Genomic DNA, 14571 nt, shown 5'->3' with positions numbered 1-14571 from the left:
GTCACAGAAGAGCCTATCCAGAGATGCATAAAAGCCTGGACTCCTCTGTCTGGGCTGACTCTACAAATCACACTCAGAGATTTTCTCTACAGGTATAATTTACTGTAATCTTTTAAGTGTAAAAACTTTTATTGTCATATGTTTTCCATTGTGATGTGCTATGATTTTTTGTTATGTTTGTCTCAGTTGCTCTAACCCTCTCATTCCCTCCTTTTATTTCTTCTCTCTCTCTCTCTCTCGCTCTCTTGTATCTGCATGTGTCTGTTGGGATGATGGACAGTGTCTGTCAGTGTGTCTCTCTGTTTTTATGCTTGTGTGTGTTAGAGTTTATGTATAAGTATAATTCCATACACAGTGATATAAAATTTTTCTCTCAATCAGCCAACACTATATATGTGAGGCAAATATTTCATTGTCCCCAGATCTCACCAACCGGATATACTTGTTGGCCATTGTTCCACATTGATAACAGTGTCTCTACATCCCAGAGGTGTTGGCTGCCATACCGATCTTTTTGTAGTTGGACAACAAGGAGTATAGATTTCTTTCAGGGAATCTTTTTGGCAAGAAATGGAATGACAGAACGACCTCCACAGCCTTATTATGGGTTACTTTTATAAATACATGTTATCCTCTAATCAGAACAAAATGCAAAGCATCACAAAAGGAGGAAGTGATTCTGTATGGGGACTGGAATCAGATCCTGAAAGGGCCAAAGTCTCTGGAAATAGTCTGATACTAGACTCAGGGCAGTCTTAGTATTTACCATGGTGATCGCACTGGAATTTAAGTTGGATCGAACAAGGAAAGCAGGCAAGGTCAAAGACCTCAGAACCCTGATGACCTTCACTCTCACCTTCATCCTCACAAAATATGTGCACATCAGATACAGGTGTGGATCTGGTAATAAAATGTGTGTCAGTCTCCATCATTGAGTCTGTGAGGATATTGCAACCAGTGTAACTCACTGATCTTCACTTAGCTGCAGGCAGTCCCTAATCTGCTCAACAGAGAGCATGTCTTTTGTTTATTTCTTTAATATTAATTAGTTGTTTTTACTCATATAATTCCCTAATTGAAAGGACCTAGGGAATTTTCTATTAACATGCCCATCCATTTTCTTTCCTGCAGGCTCCTTCCTACAGCTTATTTACTCTGCCTCTCAACAAAGGTTTTAAAAAGAGTTAACCAAGGTCTGATAATTCCTCACTGCATGTTAGGTTCATAAGGTTAGTGTCACTATGAAAGAACATATAAGCTTTGGAAATCAGAGTATGTTTTTTTCCATTTTTGAAATGTGATGACACCTGACAACTGATCAAGGCTTGAACTTTTCTTACCTTTGATGTTGTCATATCTGAGGCTAGGATTCTCTGGAGTTCTGTGAGTTATGGAAAATGGCAGAAAAGAGGTTGGTACTGACAGGTACAGCCATTAGGCAAAGCATCTGGAAGTTGCAGAAGGAGACAAGACAGCTCCTACAAAGCAGTTGCATCTTCTCTGCACTGCCCTTCCAGCATCAGGTCCATACAGTTCTGTGAGGACTTTGTCCTGACCAACAGGAAGCCAAGGCTTCTGTCATGGCTGTGACAGCTCTCAGTCACAGCAGGGCTAGTTAATGACTCAGTTACTGGAAAATGGTCCATCCACGCTGATGCCTGAGAGTGGTGAGTGTTGTGATTGTCTCTTATTTCCAAGATACCTTGGTTAATTCTTTTTAAGACCTTTGTTAAGGGATTTGTTCAGAGAACTAAACACCACAGGTCTTTTACTTCCTATATGAATATAAAGTAGATGTGGATCCTCAGAGGGGGGAGACTGAGGGAACTGAGAGCACTGGGTGGAAGACAGCTACTCCAAAGTAAATAAAAAGTGAAGTCAACTATTACTAAATAAATGTGTTTGCAAAAAGAGTTCAATAATCTGTCTGAGTTCTCCATGAGGCACATGTTCCCATTACAGACCCATCTTCTTTTCTTGACTCTATTGCCCCTGAGCTAAATTGTTGGTAAAAGCAGTGCTAGAATGTGTATTAATCCTTTCTGAGATGTTCATCTCAGATCCTAGATAGAGGAATAATCCACATAGTTTTATATCACAAAAGTTTATAATATATATGTTTATCTAAATGAAGAGTCCAAGAGTTTAAGCTGCAGGTTGACAGATCTGTTAGTGATAAGCTATATTGGGAAAATTTCCTTCCTCTTTGATGTCTTCTGTTCACCTACGGTTATACATCCAAGGACAGATATGTGTATGTGATGAAGAAAATTTCTGATATGGCTACACTCTGAGATCATGTGCTCCCCAAACTAGACCATAGGGTTCTACATGTTCTGAAAACACCAGTTTCAATATAGTGTTAATCAATTATATGTGGATATAATAAATTTAGGACACGGCATAGAAAATTCCATCCTGATATTTCTCAAAGAAGAAATTTGAAATGCCAAAACTATGGGAAGGAATACAGGAAAGCCTCTGGCTTCCCCCAATTTCCAGGGAAGAGTTAGAGAAAATATTGCTCTCATGGCTCAGGTTTTCTTCTGAAAAAAAATTAATATTAGGGTGTTTCAATAATTGTAAACATGGTTGTCTGATAACCAGTCTTCCTTGCTGAACTGCAAACATGTAACTCTGTTATCTAGGAGTCATAATGTTATAAATGAGCTTTGGGATGTTTAAGCGTTGAATATTTACAGGACACAACCATATTAAGGGTAGGTTCTCTTTTTTATTTTTTTTATTTTTTTTATTTTTTTTTTAGTTTTTCGAGACATGGTTTCTCTGTAGCTTTGGAGCCTGTCCTAGCACTAGCTCTTGTAGACCAGGCTGGCCTCGAACTCACAGAGATCCGCCTGCCTCTGCTTCCCGAGTGCTGGGATTAAAGGCGTGTGCCACCACTGCCCGGCTTATTTATTTTTTTAAAAAAAACAAACTATCTTTTATCATTTTACATACCAGTCCCAGTTCCCACTCCCTCCCCACCTTCCATTTCCTCCAACTTCCCACCTTCCATTTCCTCCAACTACACCCTACTATACCTTGCATCTACTCCTCAGAGAAGGTAAGGTACATTGCTTTGGGAAAGGTCCAAGCCTCCTTACTGTATCTATACTGAGAAGAGTATCCATCTGAAGAGAGTGGGTTCCCAAAAATCCAGGAAAAACAGTCAGGATAAATCCTGGTGCCACTGTCAGTGCCCCTGCAGTCTTTTTCAACCATGCAACTGTCACCCACATTCAGAGTGTCTAGTTTGGACCTATGCTGTTTCCTTCCCTGTCTGGCTGAAGTTGGTGAACTTCCATTAGCTAAACTGTTTCAGTGGTTGTTTCTATCATGGTCTTAATCTCTTTGCTCATATTTTCACTCCTCCCACTCTTCAACTGAACTTGGGGATCTCAGCCCATTGATTCACTGCAGGTTTCTTTCTCTGTCTCCATCGGTTGTTGGATGAAGGTTCAATGTTGACATTTAAGATGTTCATCAGTCTGACAATAGTGTAAGGCCAGTTTAGGCACCCTCTTCCCTATTGCTTAGTTTCTTAGCTGGGGTCATCTTTGTGGATTCTTGAGAATTTTTCGAGTATCAGGTTTCTTGCTAGCCCCATAATGGCTCCCTCAATGAAAATACCTCTTACCTTACTTTCATCTCTGTCCTTCCTCTATCTCAGATAACCCATTTCCTCAAGTTCTCCTCCCAGGTTCTTCTCTCCGTTACTTTTCTCCTTCCACCCTCTCTTCTCCCCAAACCCCCATGCTCCCAATTTTGTCAGTCAATCTTGTCTATTTTTCCTTTCCAGGAGGATCTATGCAAGTTTTCCTTAGAGTTCACCTTGTTACTTAGCTTCTATAGGATTATGAACTGTAGGCATATTATCCTTTGAATTACAGCTACTATTCACTTCAACTTACCTCAGGACACAAAAATAACACTTTTGGGCATATACCCAAAAATGCTTAATAATACTACAAGGATATTTTTCAACTATATCCATAGTAGCATTATTTATAATAGCCATAACCCGGAAACAAACCTAGTAGCCCCTCAACTGAAGAATGGATAAAGAAAATGTGGTTCATCTACACAATGAAGTACTATTCAGCAGTCAAAAACAATGGCGTCTTGAAATTTGCATGCACAAATGGATGAAACTAGGAAAGAACACGCTGAGTGAGGTAACCCAGACCAAGAAAGATTACAATGGTATGTACTCACTCACAAGTGGATACAGGGTAGGTTTAATTGAATTCTGTCATGGCTACAATTACCACCAATAATGTCAGTTTCTCCCTGAGCATAGCCTTACTTTTTGAGCCTAGAACAAGAGGACATAAATAGCAGGAAATGCAAACAGGATCTAATTCTGCTCAGGAAAACCATCCCACTCCTCAATCTGCAGCTCTGGAAAAGGAGCCCAGGCTAGGATTTTCATCTCTGTTCATAGATGATAAACACTGAACACATACCATTCACCATAAAACTGAGAATGAACTGGGTTTTTCTTGTTGCTCTTTTACAAGGCAATTTAAGGCAAAGAAGAGATGCTGAGTTTGTAAGTGTACCTTACAAACATCTTAAGTGTAAGATGGAAGGTAGACATGTGAAACAGAATCTTTCAACGTTTGCAGAGTCCTGTGAAAGGAGCAGCTAGTGGAGTCTGGAGGATGATACTTATAGCCTGGGGCAACCGTGTAACTCCCCTGTGTGCCATCTAGGTTCACCTTCAGTGATTACTATGTGCACTGGGTCTGCCATGCTCCAGGGTTAGGACTAGAGTAGATCTCATACATATAAGGATAGTGTCTCAATAAAATATACAAATTCTGTCAAGGACCAATTGACCATCTCTGTACCTCATAATGGATAGTCTGAAAGTCTATGATGAACCAAGTATTTCGTTGTAAAAATGCACATTGAGGAGAATAAGTATGAACCTAGATATAGGTCTCCCTGCACAGAGTCCTTACGAACAGAAGGGAACAGTGAGAAAGTAGGCAGGTCAAAGTCACCCTGAGCAAAAACAGAAGGACATAAAGGGTTAGACTCCATATGTCTGAACTGAGTCTGTAAACCACCCAAAAAAATCTCTCTCCATGTGTGGTGTGTAGACATATTTGAATTAGTCATATATAAAACGGTATTTTCAACTGTGATGTGTATATTTAAATTCAGGTGTATTCTGAACCAAATGAGATGGAGACCATCGTGGAAGGAAGAACTGACTCTGCACTGAGTACCAGGATCAGATGTGAAACAATTTAAGATCTAAAGTTTACCTAGACTCAGGACAGAGTCTCATTTGGGTTTTGTGGTTGAATCAGTATAGAATTCAAGTTAAACAGAAAAGTTGGACATGGTCAATGATCCATAAATCCAGGAAAGCTTTAAAATCAGCATAGTCCTCACAAATGTGTGCACTTCAAAACAAACACTGAACACGTTGTCTAGCTTGTTGTAAGATGAGTGAAAAGTCACTGATCCTGAGAAGGCTCCAGCATGGAGACTAGGAGAACAATGCAGCTGGTGACAGCAGCAGAGCCTCAGGTATTTGTCCTGCTCATCTGGTAAGACATCTTTGTGCCTCACCTCCCATTCAAAGTTAGCTGGTGGATCACTCTGTTGATTGGAGTTTGCAGGATCTTCTTTTATGCTAGGAGCTGCCATGTATGGGAAATATTTCTCTTTTCAGGTTTACTTTTATATATTTATTTGTAAGCTTTTTCAATACAGACCACTGAATTCACCAGCACAAAAGAATTTGCCTTTTTAATATGCATTCATTCTTTCCTATAGGTTTTCTCTTGCACACACATTCACTTTATATCTGTTTCTATGAGGATGGGCTGTGTGGTCTCTACATAAGAATTACAGGTTCAATTTTTAATCTGATTATTAAAATTAATTTTTTAAATATGATGTTTATTATTCATGTTTTTGCTGAAAAGATGAATCTTCTCAAAAGCACAAATATATTTAGTTTAGATATGTACCCCTTGAAAACAAAAAAAATATGAAAAGAAGGAATTCAATAGAGAGAGAGAGAGAGAGAGAGAGAGAGAGAGAGAGAGAGAGACCCTTGCTAGCTTCATTTGAGAAAACCATAGAAAGGAGAGGAAGAAGTTGGAGATTCTCTGATTATCCAAATAAAGATTGACAGGGCCTCTCTTGGGTATATTCCCAAGAGTGGTATTGCTGGGTCCAGGGGTAGGTTGATCGCGAATTTCCTGAGAAACTGCCACACTGCTTTCCAGAGTGGTTGCACAAGTTTGCATTCCCACCAGCAATGGATGAGTGTACCCTTTTCTCCACAACCTCTCCAGCAAAGGCTATCCTTGGTGTTTTTTATTTTAGCCATTCTGACAGGTGTAAGATGATATCTTAAAGTTGTCTTGAATTGCATTTCCCTGATCGCTAAGGAAGTTGAGAATGACCTTAAATGTCTTTTGGCCATTTGAAGTTCTTCTGTTGAGAATTCTCTGTTCAGCTCAGTGCCCCATTTTATAATTGGATTGATTAGCCTTTTACAGTCTAGTTTCTTGAGTTCTCTATATATTTTGGAGATCAGACCTTTGTGTGTTGCAGGCTTGATGAAGATCTTCTCCCAGTAAGTGGGTTGCCTTTTTGTCTTAGTGACAGTGTCTTTTGCTTTACAGAAGCTTCTCAGTCTCAGGAGGCCCCATTTATTCAATGAAGTCCTTAATGTCTGTGCTGCTGGGGTTATACGTAGGAAGTGGTTACCTGTGACCATGTTTGTAGAGTACTTCCCACTTTCTCTTCTATCAGGTTCAGTGTGTTCAGACTGATATTGAGGTCTTTAATCCATTTGGACTTGAGTTTTGTGCATGGTGATAGATATGGATCTATTTTCATTTTTCTACAGATTGACATCCAGTTTTGCCAGCACAATTTGTTGAAGATGAGGCCCTATCATACAAAAAAAGTTTATGCTCAACTATGTTCATAGCAGCATTGTTTGTAATAGCCAGAACCTGGAAACAACCTAGATGCCCTTCAGTGGAAGAATGGATGAAGAAAGTATGGAATATATACATATTAGAGTACTACTCAGCAGTAAAAAACAAGAACTTCTTGAATTTTGCATACAAATGGATGGAAATAGAAAACCCTATTCTGAATGAGGTAAGTCAGACCCAAAAAGAGGAACATGGGATGTACTCACGCATATTTGGTTTCTTGCCATAAATAAAGGACATTGAGCCTATAATTCGTGATCCTAGAGAAGCTAAATAAGAAGGTGAATCAAAAGACAAACATAAACGCATCCTCCTGAATATTAACCTTCATCAGGTGATGAAAGGAGACAGAGACCCACATTGGAGCACCGGACTGAAATCTCAAGGTCCAAATGTGGAGCAGAAGGAGAGAGAACACGAGCAAAGAACTCAGGACAGCGAGTGGTGCACCCACACACTGAGACAATGGGGATGTTCTATCGGGAACCCACTAAGGCCAGCTGGCCTGGGTCTGAAAAAGCATGGGATAAAACCGGACTCACTGAACATAGCGGACAATGAGGACTACTGAGAACTCAAGAACAATGGCACTGGGTTTTTGATCCTACTGCACATAGTGGCTTTGTGGGAACCTAGGCAGTATGGATGCTCAACTTACTAGACCTGGATGGAGGTGGGTGGTCTTTGGACTTCCCACAGGGCAGGGAACCCTGATTGCTCTTCAAGCTGATGAGGGAGGGAGACTTGATTGGGGGAGGGGTAGGGAAATGGGAGGCGGTGGCGGGGAGGAGGCAGAAATCTTTAATAAATAAATAAATAAATAAGCAGGAAAAAAAAAACAAATAAAGATTGACAGCCTGGAGTGAAAGGCAAGAAAGTGAGAGGAACATTCCTAAGAGTCTGTGTTTCTATGAGATTTCAAGGAAGTAATTAAAGGAATTGTCCTCAAGGCAAAGGAGTCATTGGGAATCCTTCACCCAGAACTGGAACTTCATAGGAATGAAGATTCCAAGAGAGTGTGTGGGGGGATGTTCAACAAAAACAGTTACACCTTCAGGATCTGTTGAAAACAAAAAAGACATAGGGATGTCTCCAGCATTCATGGAGACAGTACATATTTAATGGACTTCAATTTGTGAGGGTAGGAATACCCTGCTAGTGAACCAGCTGCTCGTCAGAACATTGGAGTAAGAGACCTTTAATGTTCTACAGTAATGGACTTTAAATATGCTATACTATTTCAAAAACATTTTTCATATTTTTTGAGAACTCACACACATCAGCAATGTATCTTCCTCATATTCTCACTCTAGTTTTGCCTTACGATTTCCTCTTCTTGGCCTTTGCAATGTATTTTTCCCCCAAATTCATGTTCTTTTTTAATAACTCAACAAATCCAAATAGTCTTGCCCGTTTGCCCGTGGGTGTGGAGTCTCCTAAAGGACAAAGGCAACAAATCAATAGCTACAGCTACAAATAAAATGAATCTCCATCCACCAGCAGCCATCATTGAATACAGAGTCCATGACTGTTCACTGCTGAGAACAGACAACTGTGTGAATCCATGTCCACAGACAGAATGTCTATATCCAAACTTTCCATACCCCACTTCCCTACCCCTCCATATTCCTCCCACAAGGCACAAGTAACATCACTGAAGAGTGGATTGATAGAAATGAAAGGATCATAAAATAGGGAGGAGTTCTGTGATATGATTACCTCTGGACATTGCATTGTCATTACATACATAAACTGTTATATGTTCCTGTACAAGATATGTACAAAACCAAACTAGTTAAATGGTCCAGCATGTAGAGGAGAGGAACTGTACACACCACACCCACCTGAGGTCCTCAATATATTTTACTGAACTAATCATGTTTCAAAATTAAAACATGTTTCAGTATTTTTAAAAATTATAACACAGTTATGTTCAAACATCAACAGTACTATGAGGAAATCTGCTATTGGCTTTTAGCCAAGGAACATATACTAACACTTTTTTCTATATGTATACCAATATGTTAGTGCTTCTCTCTGCCTTTATCAGTGAAGCTTTTCTGAAATATGTGACATGTAATGCATGGACCCGTGACTGCCCTAATACTGAAAATAAGTGACTGCTGAATACTCACCCCAAAATATACCTATTATGTATGTTCTGAAGCCAAAGAAAGGTAACAAGGGACTGCTGGAGGAATTTGATAGACTTGGGTGCTGTCTTTTAGATACAATATAGCAGTTACAATTATGCACATATAGCAGAAACAACTTGCAACATGTAGCAAGAAACAAAGGAACTGAAGGAGGTGATGAAAGAAAGGACTTGCAAGAGAGTATGAGGGAAGAGGGGAAAAGAAATGAGGAAGTAGAAGTTTAGCAAGAAGGCGGGGAATGTGGGGCGGAAAAACAGAAAGAAAAGACCTAAGAGTAGGAGTGGCCAGAAAAGGAGAGCAGAAGTGAGTAGCAGAGTAAAGATGGAAGTAGGAATGTCTGATTTATAGATTAGCTGGAATAAGTTTTATTCTGTCAAAATCTACATAAAATTTCTGCTTCTGCGACAAATTCCCTTTTCTTGTTTCAAATGAAATATTTTCCAGTTCCTTCCTCAGTGATATAAAAGAAATTGTGTTATTCCAATATTCCTAAAATGGCAATAGAGGGTTGTCTACAGGCCAATCTTTGGGAGAATTTTCTTCCAACTGAGGTTTACAGTTCCTAGATAATCATAGATTTTTTTTTCTACAATGACAAATTCTAACCACATACAAACTAATATATTGTGCTGTCATTGTGAAAGGAGCCATTAACTGAGCGCCCATGAATCCAGGAGACATGAGTGAATAAATGACTGGACAAACTCAAGTATGAGGATGCAGCTATCAAATAGATGATAATTGAAAGTTATGTGCAGTTTTACATTGAAAGCATTCCATTGAAGACTTTATCCTTAGTGTTTCATTTTAGAGAGTTTCATGGAGAAGGAATCTCTTGAGCATGAGAGAACAAAATGTGGACACAAACTCTGATATAACCAAAGAAAAAATTCCAGAATAAATGGATCACATACTAGTACTCCAAAACGGTATGAAAAATATGCAATTATTCTTGTGATCTTTTCCAAGATCTTAAAAGCACACTAAAAAGTCAGACAAAGCAAAAGTGAGACACACTGAGCATAATGTCTGAACAAAGTTGACAAAGCACTTATGAGGTGGGTGCTTTTGAGCTGGTACAGAATGGCAGGCTCCCCACCACTGCTACTCACAATGCAGACCATGCTGAGAGGAATAAGGGACACCACATATGGAGTGTTCAATGTGAAAGAGTTGAATATTCCCTGGGATTTACTGACAGATTGTTTTGAGCTATTCTCTGCCTTTCCCTGATGATTTATGTTACCAAGGCATAGAGAAAAGTCCTGAATCCCCATTTCTCTATGGTGATCTTCACCACAAGACAGTTTCTATTGTTCAAGCATCTTCTTCTCTTCACTTCTTGTCATCACTTAGGGATTTCTGTCTTTTTATTGCTTCCGGTAACATAGCCTTCAAAACTCGTTACATGTTACTGCTTTTTATGAAGTGTCATGAAGAGCTGACCGTCCACTCCTCATCAATGCAACAATAATATGTAGAAACCTGCTTTTGCAGTGTGATTTAAATGGTAAAGAGACAAGGATAGAAATGTAAATGTACATAGTGACAGACACACAGACAAACAGAAAACAGGAAGTAGTAAATATCCAGATATGGTGTCCCTGAGTGGGACAGTGAATACTCTGAGACCACTTATGTGTATGAAAATCCATCCCTTATATCTCCTCTCAGATAAAAAATTAAAATTACATGCCACTAGAAAGTTCTTATACCTACCAATGCTCAGACTAAATGGGAAAATTCCTGTCTCTAGAAATGTTCTCACTAAATGTTTTCTCTCTGACACCTCAGACAGCCTCTCAGACTGAATCCTCAGATTGCACTGGGCTCTTGTCCCTTCCTGTCTTATATTCCTTTCTCTGTCCAGCCATCTCACTCCTATCCTTACCTCCCTAGTGCTGGGATGAAAGGCATATCATCCCAGGTGTTGGGATCGCCTCTGTGTGAACTGTGTTTCTGTTTTGCACAGATTCAATCTTTTGTAGCCCAAGGTAGCATTGCACTCACAGAGATCCGTCCACCTCTGTCTTCCTAGTGCTGGATTTACAGGTATGTACCACCATTGCCTGGGCTCTATGGCTAACTAGTGACTTAGCTCTGCAGTCTTATCTTCAGGAAGCTTTATTTGTAAGATCACAAACAGAATATCACTACACCTCCAAAAGCTATGTTTTCATAAAACTGAACAATCCATAAAACTGAACAATCTTCTGAATTAAAAGATTAAAAAATCTGAATTAAACTGAACTTCGAACATAGCCATGTATTACTGAGTCAGAGAAACAATGAGAGAACTCCAGTGTGAGCTTGGACAGAAACCTCCCTACTCAAACCAGCATGGGCTATGGAGGACAACAGGTAATCCCAGAAAGAGAAGTGGTCACTTAAGAAACTAGGAAGTATATGAATATGCTGCATTTACACCTGTTTAACGTGATTAACTTTTTATTTTTTTTACACAAGGAAATCTTCTAGAGTACCCTTTATCTTTAATAACCTATTCATCTTGCTTTTTAATTTCACAATTAAACATTTTTGTTCCCCACAATACTCTAAGATGTCTAATTGCTTTTTGTCAGACAAACAGTACAATAATTATATATTCCATATATATATATATATATATATATATATATATATATGTACACATATATGTCATCAGGTGTCTGAAATTCTGAAACTTGTTGACTGTAAATTTTGCAAGACAGCTTGGGAATTTTGAATAATCTTTAATTCATCCTGTTTCTTTTTAAACTTGTAGAGAAACAACAATTTCTCCGAATTTATGTTAATTTCCACAGTTAGCTTGGAAAATGAGCCATCCACAGTTTTCTACTTCTAAACTAATAGGACCATATAAAAGTGTACAGTTGTTAAAATGGTTGCAAGATTCTATTTTTGAGCCTTTTCATTTTGGTAAAAAATTGCTTGCACCTCAAATCTAAGCTAATGATTTTTCTATAGGCAGACTGTGCAACTCAGACCACAAAATTCTCAGCCACAAATTTGCACATCCCACCAGACAACAGCTCCAGTCCCTGGTTCACCTCTCTCCAACCCTTCCCATGGGCAACTGAGTTCTATAATGTTCACAGTTTGCTGGTGCTTTTGTTGTTCCCAGAATTACTCCTCTGCACTCTCTGATGTTGGTGACAGGTAAAGCCTGGTTTCTCATGTGTGAGCTAGAGAAGTGTCTTCAGAGAAGCCCTGTTGGCTGTGGGCTCCATGTTAATGGATCATGAATGTGGGGCAGGTTTAAACTGGAAAAGAGAACATTTTCATCAGAGGCTAAGGCTTCTCTGGAAATTCATGCATTGACACCAACAGTGTGTGATGCTGCCTTGGGGACCACATTGACTACATTCTTAGAATCCTGACAGCAGAACACAGAACAGTGAATTGAATAACTTCATGCTATGCTGAACCCAGAGGTTCCAATGTCATAATTTCCAGGGTCAGTGTGAGGATCAGCTTACATGATTGCTCCTGAAATGGATGAACAGGATAAAGTTTTTAATCAGTTTGTTGGACATAATATATATGAGAACCAATACTCTCTTCTAATCCCAAAGTATTTTACTTTTGAACAAAAATATCTAGAACATTTTATGGAGAGCCTATCAATGTTAATTAAAAGAATTCATATATCTGCATTAAGGTAAATTACTGAACAAATAGGCACAGGCCAAGTTTACCCTCTGGAGTAGAAAAGAAGTAGCAGTTGTTTATAGAGATTCTCTTCTCTTCAGTATGTCCTCTGATTCATTCTAGATAATTTACAGAAAAGGAAATAGCTAGATGAGACCAGAATAACTGTTATTGCAGCATGAGCCCTGAAAAGGTAGTCAGGATTGATGAGTGATTCCCCTCATTCTGAATGATGATGGGATAATGTCACCTTAGAGTTAAGTAACAACTAAACAAATGTTAAAAGAGATTTTATAAATCATGTATAGGATTGTCTGCAAATAAATTTCCCCAAACTGAGAAGCCTCTTTAAAGTGAAGGACACAGTCAAAAAGACAAAAAGGCAGCTACCGAATGGGAAAAGATCTTCACCAACCCCACTTAAGACAAAGGACTGATCTTCAAAATATATAAAGAACTCAAGAAATTAGACTTAAAATTCAGAATAACCCAGTTCAAAATGGGGTATTGAACTAAACAGAAAATTCTCAACAGAAGAATCTCAAATGGCCAAAAGATACTTAAGGGAATGCTCAACATCCGTAGCTATCAGGGAAATGCAAATCAAAACAGTTCTGAGATACTGTCTTTCACCTCTCAGAATGGCTAAGATCAAAAACACTAATGATAGCTTATGCTATCATTATGTGGACTAGGCGAATACTCATTCATTGCTGGTGGGAATGAAAACTTGTACAACCACTTCAGAAATCAGTATTGTGTTCTCAGTAAATTGGGAATCAACTTACCTCAGGATCAACTTACCAATCTTGGGCATATACCTAAAATATGATATATCTTACTACAAAAGCATTGGTCCAACTATGTATATAGGAGCAGACAGAGATAATATCTAGAAACATAGCATTGTGGAGCTTTTCAATTTCCCACTGATCCTAAAGAGACATGACAGCGTGGAAAGACAACATTTTCTATGCGTATGGTGAAAAGGGAACTAAGTACAGTGTAGTGAATACTTAACAAGAAAAATGTGTACACAGAGCTATGTTAATGCTTCAATTTCTACTATTGCCATCAGTGTGTATGGTACCTTATATCTGCTCTGAGTACTGCCTTCTACCCAGGTCCACCTATGGAGCCTGCTATAGCAGGACAATATGTAAATAAGGCTTCTTTGTGCCTATATAAACTGGCCCTGCCTTGACATGGCAGCTCTGACAGAGAAGAGCAGCTCTGGATTCCCAAATCCTCCCAGTCAGGGTTCAGCACTGAACACAGGACACTCACCATGGACTTAGGGCTCATATTGGTTTTCTCTGTCCTGATTTTAAAAGGTAATTCATAAAGATGAGATACTGTGTGTTGTGTGGACATGAGAAAGAGAAAAAATGTCTTTTGTGTCAGTTTTCTAACCAGAATTCTGTGTGTTTACAGGTGTCCAGTGTGATGTGCAGTTGCTGGAGTCTGGAGGAGGCTTGGTGCAGCCTGGAAATTCTTTGAAACTCTCCTGTGCAGCCTCTGGATTCACTTTCAATAGTTATTACATGAGCTGGGTCCGCCAGGCTCCCGGGAAGGGGCTGGAGTGGGTAGCATCCATTAGCAGTAGTGGTGGTAGCACCTGGTATAACGACGCTGTGAAGGGCCGGTTCACAATCTCCAGAGACAATGCCAAGAACACTCTGTACCTGGAAATGATCAGGCTGAAGTCTGAAGACACAGCCATGTATTACTGTGCAAGAGGCACAGTGAGTGAATGCTACTGTGAGCTCAGACAAAAACACCACTGA

General features: G+C 39.3%; 1 gene segment (V, D, J or C); it reads left to right on the top strand.

Annotated features, from left to right (window-relative positions):
• Positions 1-14011: 14011 nt before the first annotated feature.
• On the top strand, positions 14012-14571 carry LOC121438495. The segment is given in 2 exon segments: positions 14012-14118; positions 14219-14571. Coding segments are annotated over 2 exon segments (399 nt in total).

Source organism: Microtus oregoni, unplaced genomic scaffold (genome assembly GCF_018167655.1).
Source record: "Microtus oregoni isolate MIOR12 unplaced genomic scaffold, Mior012 000056F_ref0000123, whole genome shotgun sequence".
NCBI lineage: Eukaryota > Metazoa > Chordata > Mammalia > Rodentia > Cricetidae > Microtus > Microtus oregoni.
This window is presented reverse-complemented; position numbering and strand designations above follow the sequence as displayed.